Below are 14331 nucleotides of genomic sequence, written 5' to 3'. Positions count from 1 at the left end.
AGCGCGCGGCCGGGGGGCAGCGGGCTGGGGGTTCAGGGCCGATCGTTGGCCCGTCCCGGTCCGCCCCAGCAGGACCGGGTCAGCGGCGCTGCCTGGCTCGGTCGCTAGGCGGCCCGGCCCGTCCTGCGCGGGCACGGAAGCACCGCCCCCGGAAGCGGCGGGTGGGCAGGCGGGCGGGCGGCGAGGGGGGGGTGTCGGGAGCGGGGACGGGGGGTGGCAGAGCGAGCGCGCCCGGCGAAGGGGCCGGAGACGCGGCGGCAGCAAGATGGCGGCCAAGTCGGATGGCGGCGGCGGCGGCGGCGGCGTGGGCTTCGCCCAGCTGCACAACCTGGACGAGGCGGCGGCGGCGGCAGCGGGCGTCTGCGGCGGCAGCGGCGGCGTCGGGGCAGCGGCGGCCGAGGGCGCGGAGGAGCCGGGCGGCAGCAGCTCCTTGCACATCTGCCACTGCTGCAACACGTCGTCGTGCTACTGGGGCTGCCGGAGCGCCTGCCTGCGGAACCTCTTCGGGCGGGCGGCCGCCGCCGCCGCCGAGCCGCTGGCCCCGCGCCCCGCCGCCGAGGGGTCGCCACGGGCGCCGGAGGGTGGTGAGGCGGGAGAACGACCGTGGCTGGACTGCCTATGGATCGTGCTGGCGCTGCTGGTGCTGCTGGGGGACGTGGGCACGGACCTGTGGCTGGCGCTGCACCACTACGGCCGGCGGGACTACGTCTGGTGCGGCCTGACGCTGGCCTTCGTGCTGCTGCCCTCGGTGCTGGTGCAGATCCTCAGCTTTCGCTGGTTCGTGCAGGACTACACGGGCGGCGGACTGGGAGCAGTGCAGGGCCTCAGCAGCCGCGGGCCGCCCATGATGGGGGCCGCCGTCCGGCGGGAGGGACCCGCCGGCGGGGTAGGAGGAGCCGCCGGCACCGCCACCCCCGGGGCGCAGCGCCTCTGCAGGATCTCCGTCTGGGTCTGGCAGTCCGTCATCCACCTGCTGCAGATGGGGCAGGTCTGGAGGTAAGGGAGCGGCCGGGTCTCCATCCCCCACTCCCCGGACCTGGCGGGGAGCGGCGTTGGCCGTCAGATCGGTGCCCTATATGGCGGTGGGGCGACGCGCCCGGGGCGTGGGTCGCCGTCCCCCGGCTGAGTGGGGTGGGCGGGTTTGAGAGGAGTCGGTGTCCTCTGGCTGAGATGGGGCGAATGGGGGTCACTGTCAGCTCGTGTTCCGACATGGTCGTGGATCACTGTCGGCTCGTGGTTCAAGGTGGACGTGTGTCAATTTCACCTCACGGTTTGAGGTGGGTCGCTGTCCTCTGTCAAAGCTGGAGCATATGGACATTGCTGTCAGCCCATGGTTTGAGATGAATGGGGGTCACTGTCCCCTGGTCAGGGTGGAGCCAGTGGGAGTCAGTGTCACCTCACGGTCTGAGGTGGATGTGTGTCAGTGTCACCTCATGGTCCGAGGTAGGTCATTGTCTCCTAGCCAAGACAGCATGGGTGTTGCTGTCATCTGGTCTGAGATGAACATGGATCAGTGTCACCTCAAAGTTTGAGGTGAAGGTGGGTCAGTGGCACTTAATGACTTGGAGTGGAGCTGGGTCTCTGTCCCCTGGCTAAGGTGGGGTAGATGGGCATCACTTCTAACTCATGGTTTGAGGTGGATGTGGGGCAACGTCACTTCATGATCTGAGGTGAACATGGGTCAGTGTCATCTCACAGTTTGAGGTGTCATTGGGTTGCTGTCCACTGGCTGAAGTGAGGTGGAGAGGGGTTGCTGTTAGCTCATGGTCTGAGATGGACATGGGTCAGTGTCACTGCATGGTCAGGTGGTTGTGGTCAGTGTGGTGTCCTCCACATGGAAAAGGAGGGGAGATTAAGGTGTTACTCCCACTTTGGGTGAGGAGAGATTCCCACAAAATGAGCCTGGGGGGCTGAGGTGGGGAACACGGGGGCCATTCTTGTGGTCTGAGATGGATATGAGTCAGTGTTCCCCTGGATGGAAGAGGTGTGAAGGCCCCCATTGTGCCAAGGAGACATCCAAGGAGAAGAGAAGTTCCCCCAAAATGTGTCTGTAGGTCTGAGGTGGGAGGAATGGGGTTTGTTGGTCCAAGCATGATGTGGTTCAGTGGAGCTATGTGTGGGGGAGGACACCCCATGGGAGACAGAATGGAGGCAGGCCTGGGGCTGGGGGTGACCCTCACACCAGCAGAAAGTCCTGTGGCCCTGGGGAGGACTTGCCCCACCACTCCAGAAAGAGTTGGGGGGCAGCAAGGGAAAGGCCCCCCAGAAATCAGGGGGCTGATCTGTAGAGCATCGGTGGGGGGTGTGAATGGCGGAGCTCTGGCTGCCAAGTGCTGGATGTGCTATTTCTAGAGGATTGATGTCCTCCTGGTGTGGATCGACCCTCCCCCTTGCCGGGCAGATGATGAGGAGGTGAGGGTCGCATCCATCTCTGAGTGCTTCTCGCTAGCCAGTGAAGGGGGAGCCCCCCTGGCTCGCTGGCCGCCCCACACTGAAGGAGTGGAAAAACGCAGCCTGATGCCTCAGCTGCGGCTCTGGCAGAGAAGGAAACCTCCTCGGCCAGGCAGCGGGGGAGTGGGGATGGCATTGGGGCTGCCGGTGTGAGACTGAAGGTCAGGGATGAGGACTGTTCCCCTCTCACAGGAGAGCTTCTGGGCTAGAGGAGATGCTGGCTGGAGGATGGGTCTGAGAAGTGACCCTGGGCTCAGAGGGAATAAAAAAGCATCCTCCGGAGCGAGCTGAAAATTGCATTATCCTCCCCCAAAAAGAGATGTGGGAGGAGGCAGGGAGGGATTCTCCAGGATGAAAGCCTGTAGATGCAAAGGCTGCCACAGAGATCTTAAGGAAAGGGGTGTTGTAAGGACAGCTGTGAAGACCCAGCGTGGCCCAGCGTCCTCTGAGATGGGACATGGGTTAACGATGGAAGGGGCGTGTGAGGGGGATGATGGAGGGTGGAGGGAAGTCTCTGGCTTGTGTCACAGGGGTGGTAGATGCACCTCTCCACCCCATGCACAGGTTAGACCATAGGGAAGAGGCTGTAGGTGGGGTTGGGTGGGTTTTGTAGCTTTGAAAATAATTCTTAGGGAGAAGGTGATGAATTGTAAGCGGCGAGATGGTGGCACGTCACAGCGAGCACTGGAGGGGCTGGCAGGAAGGGTTAATGTCTCTGTATTGGTGTTTCCCAGATGAATTAATGGGGCAAAAATAACCTCACTGGTGGGTTTTAGGAAGTTTTTGCTGGGGGTATGGATGAGCAAAAGCTGAAGGGGAGGGCAGAAAGTGATGGCTGATGGGGAGGTCCTTTCTTCCCCCCTACTTCTGGGTAGTTAAAGGGGTTAACTCTGCTGCCTAATGAAATCAGTGAAGTGGCTGGAGTTAAGATGGGGACAGCATGGTTGAGCCTGGGGGAGGGGTGCGTGGGTGGAAGCAGGGGACGGCCTTGACACCTCTTCTGAGGACACAGCTCTCTCCAGAAAATGAATATACACATCAAAGAGCCTTCCCCCCCCCAATCATCTTTTTGAAAGGAGCCGAGGGGGTGGAGGGGATCTGGTTAGGAAGGGGCATGTGACATGCCCCCCCTAGGAAATGAGCCCATGGAACTGAGCAGTGCCCTAGCAAATACATATTTCTTCTGCATCTTCAATGTCATTTGCGTGTTAGCGTTCACAGAGCATTTGTTCTCAGCTTCTGCTTGGGGGGTTATTCTATTTTACTGTATTTTTTTGTTGTGTGTGATGTTTGGGCTGGGGGATGGCAGGAGGGGGATGTCTGTGGGTGATGCACGCAGAGATGATGAATTGGTACATGACCCTTTCTTCTGCCTGCTTTCTTTGCTACTCCCGAGTGCTGATCCCATCAGCAAAAGAAGTTCTCCATGCAGATGCTCTTCTGGCAAGTTGGTGGTTTATTTTTCCCCCCTCCTCTTGGAGCCAGGGAAAAAGAAAGGATTGTGTATTAGCTGTGGTCATGCTGCAGCACACCTGAATGAACAGATGGGGAAGGGGACACCGAAGCAATGAGATGGAGGGGGTCGGGTTGTCTTTTTCGTGGTACTCAGAAGCAGAGCTCAAGTTGCCCAGACTTTTCCCTGCTTTGTTGCTGCAGAGGAAAACCCTTTCCTTCTGAGGTTGTGCAGGGCTGGGACTAAACCCTTTCCTTCTGAGGTTAGAATAAAAACCTTTATTAGAATAAACCAAACCAGGTTGGAAGAGACCTTCAAGATCATCGTGTCCAACCCATCAACCCACCCAAACAGCTAACCCATGGCACCAAGCACCCCATCAAGTCTCCTTCTGAACACCCTCAATGACGGTGACTCCACCACCTCCCCGGGCAACCCATTCCATAGCGCAATCACTCTTTCTGTATAGAACTTCTTCCTAACATCCAACCTGAACCTCCCGTGGCGCAGCCTGAGACTGTGTCCTCTTGTTCTGGTACTGGGTGCCTGGGAGAAGAGACCATCATCAGCCTGTCTACAACCTCCCTTCAGGTAGTTGTAGAGAGTGATAAGGTCACCCCTGAGTCTCCTCTTCTCCAGGCTAAGCAGCCCCAGCTCCCTCAGCCTCTCCTCATAGGGCTTGTGTTCCAAACCCCTCACCAACTTTGTTGCTCTCCTCTGGACTCGTTCCAGCAAGTCAACATCCTTCCTAAACTGAGGGGCCCAGAACTGGACACAGTACTCGAGGTTGTGAAGGGCTGAGACTAAACCCTTTCCTTCTGAGGTTGTGCAGGTCTGGGACTGCCGAAAGAGGCTGAGAAGGAGCTCTGCAGAAACCATGTTAGGTGAAATCGGGGAGTTTTCTCTCCTGTTGATCTCTAATCCCGCTAGCACACGGCGCCTGCTTTTTAAAGGCATGCTGGACAGCGCAGAGCTGCCTCCCAGTACCTGAGTGGAGCAAGAATTAACTTCATAGGATTTGTGGGCTGGCATCCATGCGGGTGTCCTTTTGCATTCCCGCTGTAGCTCTTGTGAACGCCATTAAGATTAATCTGGAATGCGGGGACGGGACTAATACTGGAAATACGTCGCTTTAGCCCCGTTTGCCTGCAGCTAAACGCTTCGTGCCGGTAAGAAGTTTGTACGTGGAGGAGGAGGAGGAGGAGGAGCAGAGTTGAGGTGATGTAAGCTGAGTGTGTAATGCCGTGAGCCTGTTTTCCCCTCGTGATCGTGGCTACGCGCTGCCGCTGCACATGGCGTCATCGGGGTTGTACATTCTGGCGTGGGTGCTGCTCGGCAGCTGGAAGCGGCCGTAGAGAACAGAAGGGGCAGGTTAGAGCTGGGTGGAAATCCTCCTCCTGAATGCGTTGGGTAATCTGGGGTTTGACATGGGGGGGGGGGAGGATAACAGAGTTCCTGACAGGATTCCTTTCCCTAAATGTCAGGCTGCCTTGCCAGGCAGATGCTGAATAAAACAACTTCGTGTGGCAGAAATATAAAGGCACAGCAAGCTCTTAATTTAGCAAGGTTGCCTCTGCATTTTGTCAGAATTGTGGGAGAAGTAGCTTGCTTTTCATCTTTCTGGATGGGAGCTCTGTCATCTCTTCATGCCCTCGCTTGTCCTAGTTGAATTGTTCCACCAGACAGACATGGGGAATGCAAGCTCTGAGGAGTAGTTTGATAGTATTATTCCTGGATTTTTGTGGTTACTTTTTCTCAGCTGGGAATCAAAGGCTGGGTTAATGCTGTCTGCTTGTAGGAGCTGCTAGAAATAAAGTGTGCATATGTGTTGTAAAAATGTGTGTGTGTGTGCAGAGATGTATTTACTCAGATACATATTGAATTGTTACGTGAAGGGATATGATCTCCAGTGACATTCCCACTGGTAAAGCTCAGGTCCTGGGGTGTTCACCTCTATAAATCTACAATTTTTACCTTTCATCTCAAATCTCCTAGATTTTTCTTTTTATGTGAGATCAAATCTCTTTCTCAGGAGAGATTCCATCCTGTGCAACATGCTCTAGGTGAACCTGCTTTAGCAGGGGAGGATGGACTAGATGATCCAGATCTAGGAGAGGATGAGGGAGCTGGGGTTGCTTAGCCTGGAGAAGAGGAGGCTCAAGGGAGACCTTATTGCTGTCTACCTGAAGGGAGGTTGTAGCCAGGTGGGGGTTAGTCTCTTCTCCCAGGCAACTAGCATCAGAACAAGAGGACACAGTCTCAAGCTGTGCCAGGGGAGGTTTAGGCGGGATGTTAGTAAGAAGTTCTTCATAGAAAGAGTGATTTGCCCTTGGAATGTGCTGCCCAGGGAGGTGGTGGAGTCACCATCCCTGGAGGTGTTTAGGAAGAGACTGGATGGGGTGCTTGCTGCCACTGTTTAGTTGATTAGATGGTGTTGGGTGATAGGTTGGACTCAATGATCTCAAAGATCTTTACAAGCCTGGTTAAAAGGGGGGTTGTAGACAGGCAGAGGTTGGTCTCTTCTCCCAGGCAGCCAGCACCAGAAAAAGAGGACACAGTCTCAGGCTGCACCAGGGGAGGTTCAGGCTGGAGGTCAGGAGGAAGTTTTACACAGAGAGAGTGATTGCCCATTGGAATGGACTGCCCGGGGAGGTGGTGGAGTCGCCATCACTGGAGGTGTTCAGGAGGAGACTTGACAGGGTGCTTGGTTGCATGGGTTAGTTGATTGGGTGGTGTTGGATGATAGGTTGGACGCAATGATCTTGAAGGTCTCTTCCAACCTGGTTTATCCTATCCTATCCTATCCTATCCTATCCTATCCTATCCTATCCTATCCTATCCTATCCTATCCTATCCTATCCTATCCTATCCTATCCTCAGAGATCCCTTCCAATTGCCACTGTGCTGGGGTTCTGTGATTATCTTGAGAACTAGATCAATTCACCCAGCCTGTCTCAAAAGTGAAGGATGCCTAAACTTCCCCTGGTGCAGCTTGAGACTGTGTCCTCTTGTTCTGGTGCTGGTTGCCTGGGAGAAGAGACCAACCCCCTCCTGGCTACAACCTCCCTTCAGGTAGCTGTAGACAGCAATAAGGTCTCCCCTGTCCAATTCCCCTTTCTTTAACCTCTGTTCTAAGTGGGTTAGTGGGTCAGGATTGCTGTCCTGCAGCACAGGGTTTAGAGTATAAAGCACAATCCTTTATGTTGCGGTGTGCTGTTAGAGAAAACATTATTGGATTCCATTGGATTAACTCTTATGTGGAGTTTGAGCTAAAATGAGTGGTGTTCATCAGGAAAATCACTCTGTGTCTCTTAACTGTCCACCGAGGGTAAGTTTCATGATTTGACTGCAACAGGTTTTGGGATGTTTTTACATGTGTTTTGAATCTATATATAGAGAAAAAAACCCAGTGCTGTAAAAAACCCAGAGAAACCAGAACAACCCTTCTCACAGTTCTGACATTAAAAACATTCTCTGTGTGTGTGTCTACATATTTTTTAACAGAAAAAAAAAAATCTCACGTTTGGGTGAAAATGTGACATTTATTAGTGGAAACCCCAAAGCTGTGTGTTGTTCCTCTTTTTGCATGGCCAGAGGTGGAAGGATGAATCAGTGGGTTTAAGGGGGATATGTGGTATTTAATGACTGCATGATGAGTGGGTTTAGGCTCTGCTAAAATACTTTCTTCTGGGATAAACTGTGAGTTAGAGACACGCTACTTTGTGTAGTCTAGAAATGCAAGCAGCTACAGCTCATGAGATAACCACCCAAGTTCCTTGAAGTGGGAGATATCTGCTCATTGAGTGACACATAAAGAAGAAGCTGCTGACCTAATGCTGCCTCATTGTCTTGGTTTGGGTCATTCAGCTCTGTAGAGCCTTTCTGCAAATTTACTGCCTGCCCTGGCACACTTGGATGTTTTCTTTCAGCTTTCTCTGGTTAGCTTGTCTGGCAGCTGAGTTTTTCCCTTTAGCCAAGCTTTAACAGCTTGCTTTTATACTATGGAGTTTTGTCAGCTTTTGACAAGTTGGCAGAGGGAAAACATTCTGTGATAGATGATAAATATGTTCTCCCTACAGAAGCAGGTCTAGGGTATGATTTTTATGTGTTGGTTTTTTTTCTCCCCATTGTGGTGCTTCTCCCTTCCAAAAGCCTTATGGGCTCAACCTCCATTTCTACAAGTTCCCTATGAATGCTAGGCTGTGGGTGTAGAGGTCCAAAGATGTTGAATCTGAAGTGCAAGGCAGGCAGGTAGTGTGTGTGGGACAAGAGGAATTACAATAATCATGATCAAAAGCTTCACCACTTGAGTAGGGTCTCCATTGGTTGCAGGGTGGTGGCAAAGCTCTGTGTCTTGTTGAGTGCTACCCACTAGAGGGGGTCAAACCACAGATGTTGAAGCAGATCTGCTGTGCCAGCCTTGGGAGGGCAGAGCTTTCTCCAAACCTTTTATTGGGAGAAATAATGTGCTGCCCTGACCTGGTAGGAACTTGCCTTCCTGTGCACTTCAGTGTTTCTTCACCAACAGCATGGCTTGGGTAGGTGGGTATGTGGGATTCAGAGGAGAAACTGGAGTTTGCTTTCCTCTTGGATGTGGGGAAAGTGTTGAGGGAGAGCCAAGGTGCCCTGTGGGTTAGATAGTCCTGCAGTCACAACAGCTTGTCACCTCTCCCGCATGGTATGTGGGGAGGAGGAAAGAGAAGCAGAAATGTATTGGTGATTTGACTTTGTTCCCACTGGAACTAGCATAAAGTTCCCATGGCTTTCAAGATATGGGCACTGGTGCTGGGCAATTTGGAGAGACCATCTCTAGGAGTCTGAAAGCCCTAAGGGAAGAAGGCTGTCTTGGGGTTGGGTTGCAAACTGCTTTCATAAATGCTGCTGCTAGCACAGTCTTTGGACCAGACTGTTCCTTTTCAGTTGCTCAGGCTTCATGCTGAACTGTAGGAAGGACAGTTGTGCCTGTTTATCCTGGTGCCCTATGGCTTTATCTCTCATGCCAGTGGCAACCTGAAAGTGCCTGCCCTGGTAGAGGGGAGGAGGCAGGGTATCAAAGGAAGGAGGAAAGATGGCTCGCCATTTTCCTTGTTAAAATTACAAGCTCTCTATTTTCCACCTTTCCAGACACTTCCATTTTGCTTTTAGCTGCATTGAGTGAGCTTTATTCATAGTATCATAGTATCAGTCAAGGTTGGAAGGGACCACAAGGATCATCTAGTTCCAACCCCCCTGCCATGGGCAGGGACACCCCACACTAGATCAGGATGGCCAGAGCCTCATCCAGCCTGGGCTTAAACACCTCCAGGGACGGGGCCCCAACCACGTCTCTGGACAACCCATTCCAGGGCTTCACCACTCTCATGGTGAAGAACCTCCTCCTCACATCCAGCCTGAATCTCCCCACCTCCAGCTTCATTCCATTCCCCCTAGTCCTATCACTACCTGAGATCCTGAAAAGTCCCTCCCCAGCCTTCCTGTAGGCCCCCTTCAGATACTGGAAGGCCACAATTAGGTCACCTCGGAGCCTTCTCTTCTGCAGACTGAACAGCCCCAACTCCTTCAGTCTGTCCTCATAGGAGAGGTGCTCCAGCCCTCTGATCATCCTCGTTGCCCTTCTCTGGACATGTTCCAGCACGTCCATATCCCTCTTGTAATAGGGGCTCCAGAACTGGACACAGTACTCCAGGTGGGGTCTCACCAGAGCTGAGTAGAGGGGGAGGATCACCTCCCTCGACCTGCTGGCCACACTTCTCCTGATGCAGCCCAGGATCTGATTGGCTTTCCAGGCTGCAAGTGCACACTGAGAGCTCATGTTGAGCTTCTTGTCCACCAGCACCCCCAAGTCTCTCTCCTCAGGGATGCTTTCCAGCCAGTCACTACCCAGCCTGTATTTGTGCCTGAGATTGCCTCGACCCAGATGCAGGACCCTGCACTTGGTCTTGTTGAACCTCATGAGGTTGTCTTGTGCCCACCTCTCCAGCCTGTCAAGGTCCCTCTGGATGGCCTCCCTTCCCTCCAGCGTGTCTGCTGCACCACACAGCTTGGTGTCATCAGCAAACTTGCTGAGGGTGCACTCAATGCCACTGTCCATGTCCCCCACAAAGATGTTGAACAAGACAGGTCCCAGGACTGATCCCTGAGGGACTCCGCTTGTCACTGGCCTCCACTGGGACATGGAGCCATTGACAGTCACTCTTTGGGTGCGGCCATCAAACCAGTTCCTTATCCATCTAGTGGTCCACCCATCAAACCCATGTGTCACCAGTTTGGAGACCAGGATGTGGTGCGGGACAGTGTTGAAGTCTTTGCTCAGGTCCAGGTAAACGACATCAGTTGCTCTCCCCTCATCTATTAATTTTGTCACCTGCTCATAGAAGGCAACCAGGTTGGTCAGGCAGGATTTGCCCTTGGCAAAGCCATGCTGACTGTTCCCAATCACCTCTTCACTATTCTTCTGAGTGAGTAGTGCCTCCAGGAGGATCTGCTCCATGATTTTTCTGGGCACAGAGGTGAGACTGACTGGCCTGTAGTTCCCTGGTTCCTCTTTCTTACCCTTTTTGAAGATGGGGGCAATATTTCCCCTTTTCCAGTCTGTGGGGACTTCCCCAGACTGCCATGACTTTTGAAATATAATAGAGAGGGGTTTAGCAACCTCCTCTGCCAGTTCTCTCAGTACCCGTGGGTGTAACCCATCGGGTCCCATGGACTTGAACACTTTCAGGTTCTTCAGGTGATCACGAACCTGATCTTCACTTACAATGGGCTGTTCTTCCTCCCCGTCCCTGGCATTGTCTTCCATAACATCAGGAGTGTGGCTAGAGGCCCTTGCAGTGAAGACTGAGGTAAAGAAGTTATTAAGTACCTCAGCCTTTTTTCTCATCACTTGTGACCATGTCACCTGCTTTTTTTCTGAGGGGGCCCACACCTTCCCTAGTCGTCTTCTTCCCATTTATATACCTGTAGAAGTTCTTAGTGTTCCCTTTAACCTCCCTGGCTAGATTCAATTCAAACTCTGCTTTGGCTTTCCTAACCAGATCTCTTGCTGCTCGGGCAGCTCCTTGCAGTAGTTCTCCTCTCAGTACAAATGTAGGTTATTCAGGGAGCATTTCTTCTAATGAAAAGGATGGAGGTAGGACTGATGGTGATAAAGCATCTCTTTGGAGGAGACATGCTTTCTCTGCCTTGAGACTGCAAGGAACAGAAATTGGACGGCAAACATGTAATTTTCCTTGGGGAATGAAGGTGAACCTGTGGAGAAGTCTGGATCCCTCAGAGAACTTCTCCTTCTGCTTTCATTTTGCTTTATTTCCCTTGAATCCTGGCTTGATTTTTTTTTAGCACTTCACTATCATGGAAAATTAGTGGTAGTTTAAGCCACTGGTTTAGAATCATAAAGCTTTTAGTGAAGGGGAGCTTGAATCAGAGTAATGCTTTGATACAGCTAGAGATAAAATTAAGCTGTAACAAAAAGTATAAGCAAAGAGCTCGTGCCAAATATTGTTACCTCCCTGATCCACCTCCTCCTGATGCACTGGGATTCAGACTGATGTCCTGGTTTGCTATGACTGCTGTAAGGCACTGAGGTGCTCTTCCAAATGGAACCCAAAGTAAACAGGGAAAGAGCTTTCCTGGGCAGCAGGATCTTCAGAAAATCCTCAAGCTGAGCAGCAATCTGGTGGTGGGAGGAACAGCTTGTGTTTGTAACCCTAGGGAGGAGAGCAGTGTGACCTTTGCAGGCAGATCAACAGGCACATCCCACAGCCTTGAGGGACTGGTGGTACTCGCGGCGTCAAGGGTGTTCTGAAAGTCTACTGAGTTGTGGGACTTGGCATTGGGCTGTGTCTCAAGGCTGGCAGTAGCCTACTGGAGCTCTCTGTTGCATTGATTTTTGTTTTATTTGCAGCTCCCCTCACTCTGGAAATTTGTGTTGCCTGCCACCCTGTATTCCAGTTTCAGCCTACGTTTGGTGCTATGTAATTGTTGTAGGTGCCACATTTACATTGCTCAGGGGGAGCCTCAGGAATTGCTGTTTGTGTGCCCTTGGGCAAATCTGACCCAGGGACTAAGGGCTTCATTTAAAGTACGCCCATACTTAGATGGCTAAGCTGTGTGTCTGTGTCTGCTTTTGTCCTATCAGTATAAGAGGATGTGTTACTCCTTCCACCAGCGTCTCAAAGCCCTTGCTGAACCAGCAGCCTTGTTAGAGCAAACTCTGGTCTTGGCCAAGGGACAGAAAAATAGAGCGAGAGGCAATCTTAAATGTGTCCCCAAAACTATAACAGGATCTGAAGACTCTGCTTCTCCTCGTGTCTCTTTTCTTCTGAAATCTGTGAGAGCTCAGGTTCACCTATGAAATATTTACATTCTGTCCTTAAGTGACTTCAGCTGCACAGATCTTTTGCAGAATTGGCAGCTTTGCTGGAACCTCCTGTGTCAAGCCCAGAGCCTTTCTCACTAAGACCTCTGCTTTCTCTGCTCCTCTCTGCGTGGTCACACCTTAGGATGGTATGGTTTACCTACTGCAGAGGCTGATGAGGACCTTTTCATCCCAAATAAATATTTGGTGACCTTGATGTAGCAGGAGGGTTGAACTAGATGATCTCCAGAGGTCCCTTCCAACCCCCCCACCATTCAGAGATTCTGTGATCTGGGTATTGTACCCTCTTTTGCTGAGGATGGGTTGAGGGATAGGTATTTTCTCACTTGTCCAAAACCCTTTGGGAGATAGGAGGCTGGTGAGAGGCCTCCAGCACAAGCCCTATGAGGAGAGGCTGAGGGAGCTGGGATTGTTTAGCCTGGAGAAGAGGAAGCTCAGGGGAGACATTATTGCTGTCTACAACTAGCTGAAGGGTGATTGTAGCCAGGTGGGGGTTGGTCTCTTCTCCCAGGCAACCAGCACCAGAGCAAGAGGACACAGTCTCAAGCTGCACCAGGGGAAGTTTAGGGTCGAGGTGAGGAGAAAATTCTTCACCGAGAGAGTTGTTAGCCATTGGAATGGGCTGCCCAGGGAGGTGGTGGAATCACCATCCCTGGAGGTGTTCAAGAGGGGATTTGACGTGGCAGTTGGTGCCATGGTTTAGTAGTCATGAGGTCTTGGGTGAGAGGTTGGACTTGATGATCTTTGATGTCTTTTCCAACCTTATTGATTCTGTGATTCTATGACTAAGACAGGAGTGCATCATAAATGCTGCCTTAGTGCCCTGCTGTGGATGGTCAGATGGGGATGAAGAAAAACAAGGTGGCAGTAAGCAGGCTTAAATTAAAACTGCAGAGGTCTGCAATCATGCTGGAAATATTCTGTGGGCTGCTGTGCTCTATTCCGCTTTATACCTTTGCAGGCCATCCTGGTGTGGGAAAGATTTGCCGTATCCCCCTGCCCCCAGTTTGGCAGAGCTCTTAATTAAAATCTCTTCAGGAGCCACAATGCAAAAGGCTCTGGCACCCAGAGCTGTCTTTATCACCTTTCTAATTAAACCTGTGCAAGAAACAAATCAAACCCAAGCAGTGGAGAAGTGTGGCCAGGTACTGGGGCCTCCTTCAGCTCCTAAATCTTGCACAGTGGGGGTTTCTGGAGGACAGCAGTGGGGCAAGGGTGGTGCCATGGTTTAGTTGGTTAGATAGTGTTGGATGGTAGGTTTGACTTGATGATCTCAAAGGTCTCTTCCAACTTGGTCTGGTCTGGTGTGGTCTATTCTATTCTATTCTATTCTATTCTATTCTATTCTATTCTATTCTATTCTATTCTATTCTATTCCTATCCTCTACCATGCTTTTGCTTCACAGCTCTTTGCAGAAATAAACCAAAGATGCTTTCCTGTCCTTTCAGTGGGATGGCTCAGGATTGCCAGCTGAAGTAGGAGGACGACAAGTCTCCCTGTGCCTGGGCAAATCACCCTTTCCTTGGTTTCTGTTGTCATAAAAGAGTAGTTTAACTCTTTGTGCTTGGTTCCCCTCCATAGGCGCTCGCAGCTGAGAGGACTGGCAATAATGTTTGATGTACCAAACCCAGACGACAGCAGTAAAGCACCAGGAGTAGCTTTGAGTTTGGGATTGGAACCCATCCCAGTTATGTCTAAGTGAGGGAGAAAAGAGCAATGGAGGCCGATGTTGTTGAAGTAAAAATTGTAAAGAGTGGTGTAAGCAGAAGGCATTTAAATAATGTAAACAGTCTGGCATGGGAGGAAGGATGGGAGGCGTTCCAGAAACAAAGGGAAAATAGTTTTGAAACGTGGCTAAAAATACAACAACTCTTGAATTCCAGAGATTACCTCAATTAGTGCTTTCCAATGTGTCTTTACAAGGGAATTGCAGGAGTTAAGGCGAGATAATAGAGGCTAAGAGATAGGGAGAAGCGATATTAATTTGTTTCATTAAAAGGATGAAGGGGTTCCTAAAAAGAAGATTCACTTCTCTTCAGTGGCAGGGAG

At 51.6% G+C, this 14331-nt stretch overlaps 1 protein-coding gene across 1 annotated transcript in view; it reads left to right on the top strand.

Annotated features, from left to right (window-relative positions):
- Positions 1 to 265: 265 nt before the first annotated feature.
- Positions 266 to 14331, top strand: part of XKR6 (XK related 6) — a 416883-nt gene continuing 402817 nt past the window's right edge. Inside the window, exon 1 of the mRNA XM_068143215.1 lies at positions 266 to 996. Within this exon, the coding sequence (XP_067999316.1) occupies positions 266 to 996 (731 nt within the window). The remainder of the gene's footprint in view (positions 997 to 14331) is intronic.

Source organism: Melanerpes formicivorus, unplaced genomic scaffold (assembly GCF_026170545.1).
Source record: "Melanerpes formicivorus ecotype bairdi unplaced genomic scaffold, bMelFor1.0.p_v2 SCAF_9, whole genome shotgun sequence".
Classification (NCBI taxonomy): domain Eukaryota; kingdom Metazoa; phylum Chordata; class Aves; order Piciformes; family Picidae; genus Melanerpes; species Melanerpes formicivorus.
The sequence above is the reverse complement of the archived record's forward strand: the minus strand, read 5'-3'. Positions and strand labels throughout refer to the sequence as shown.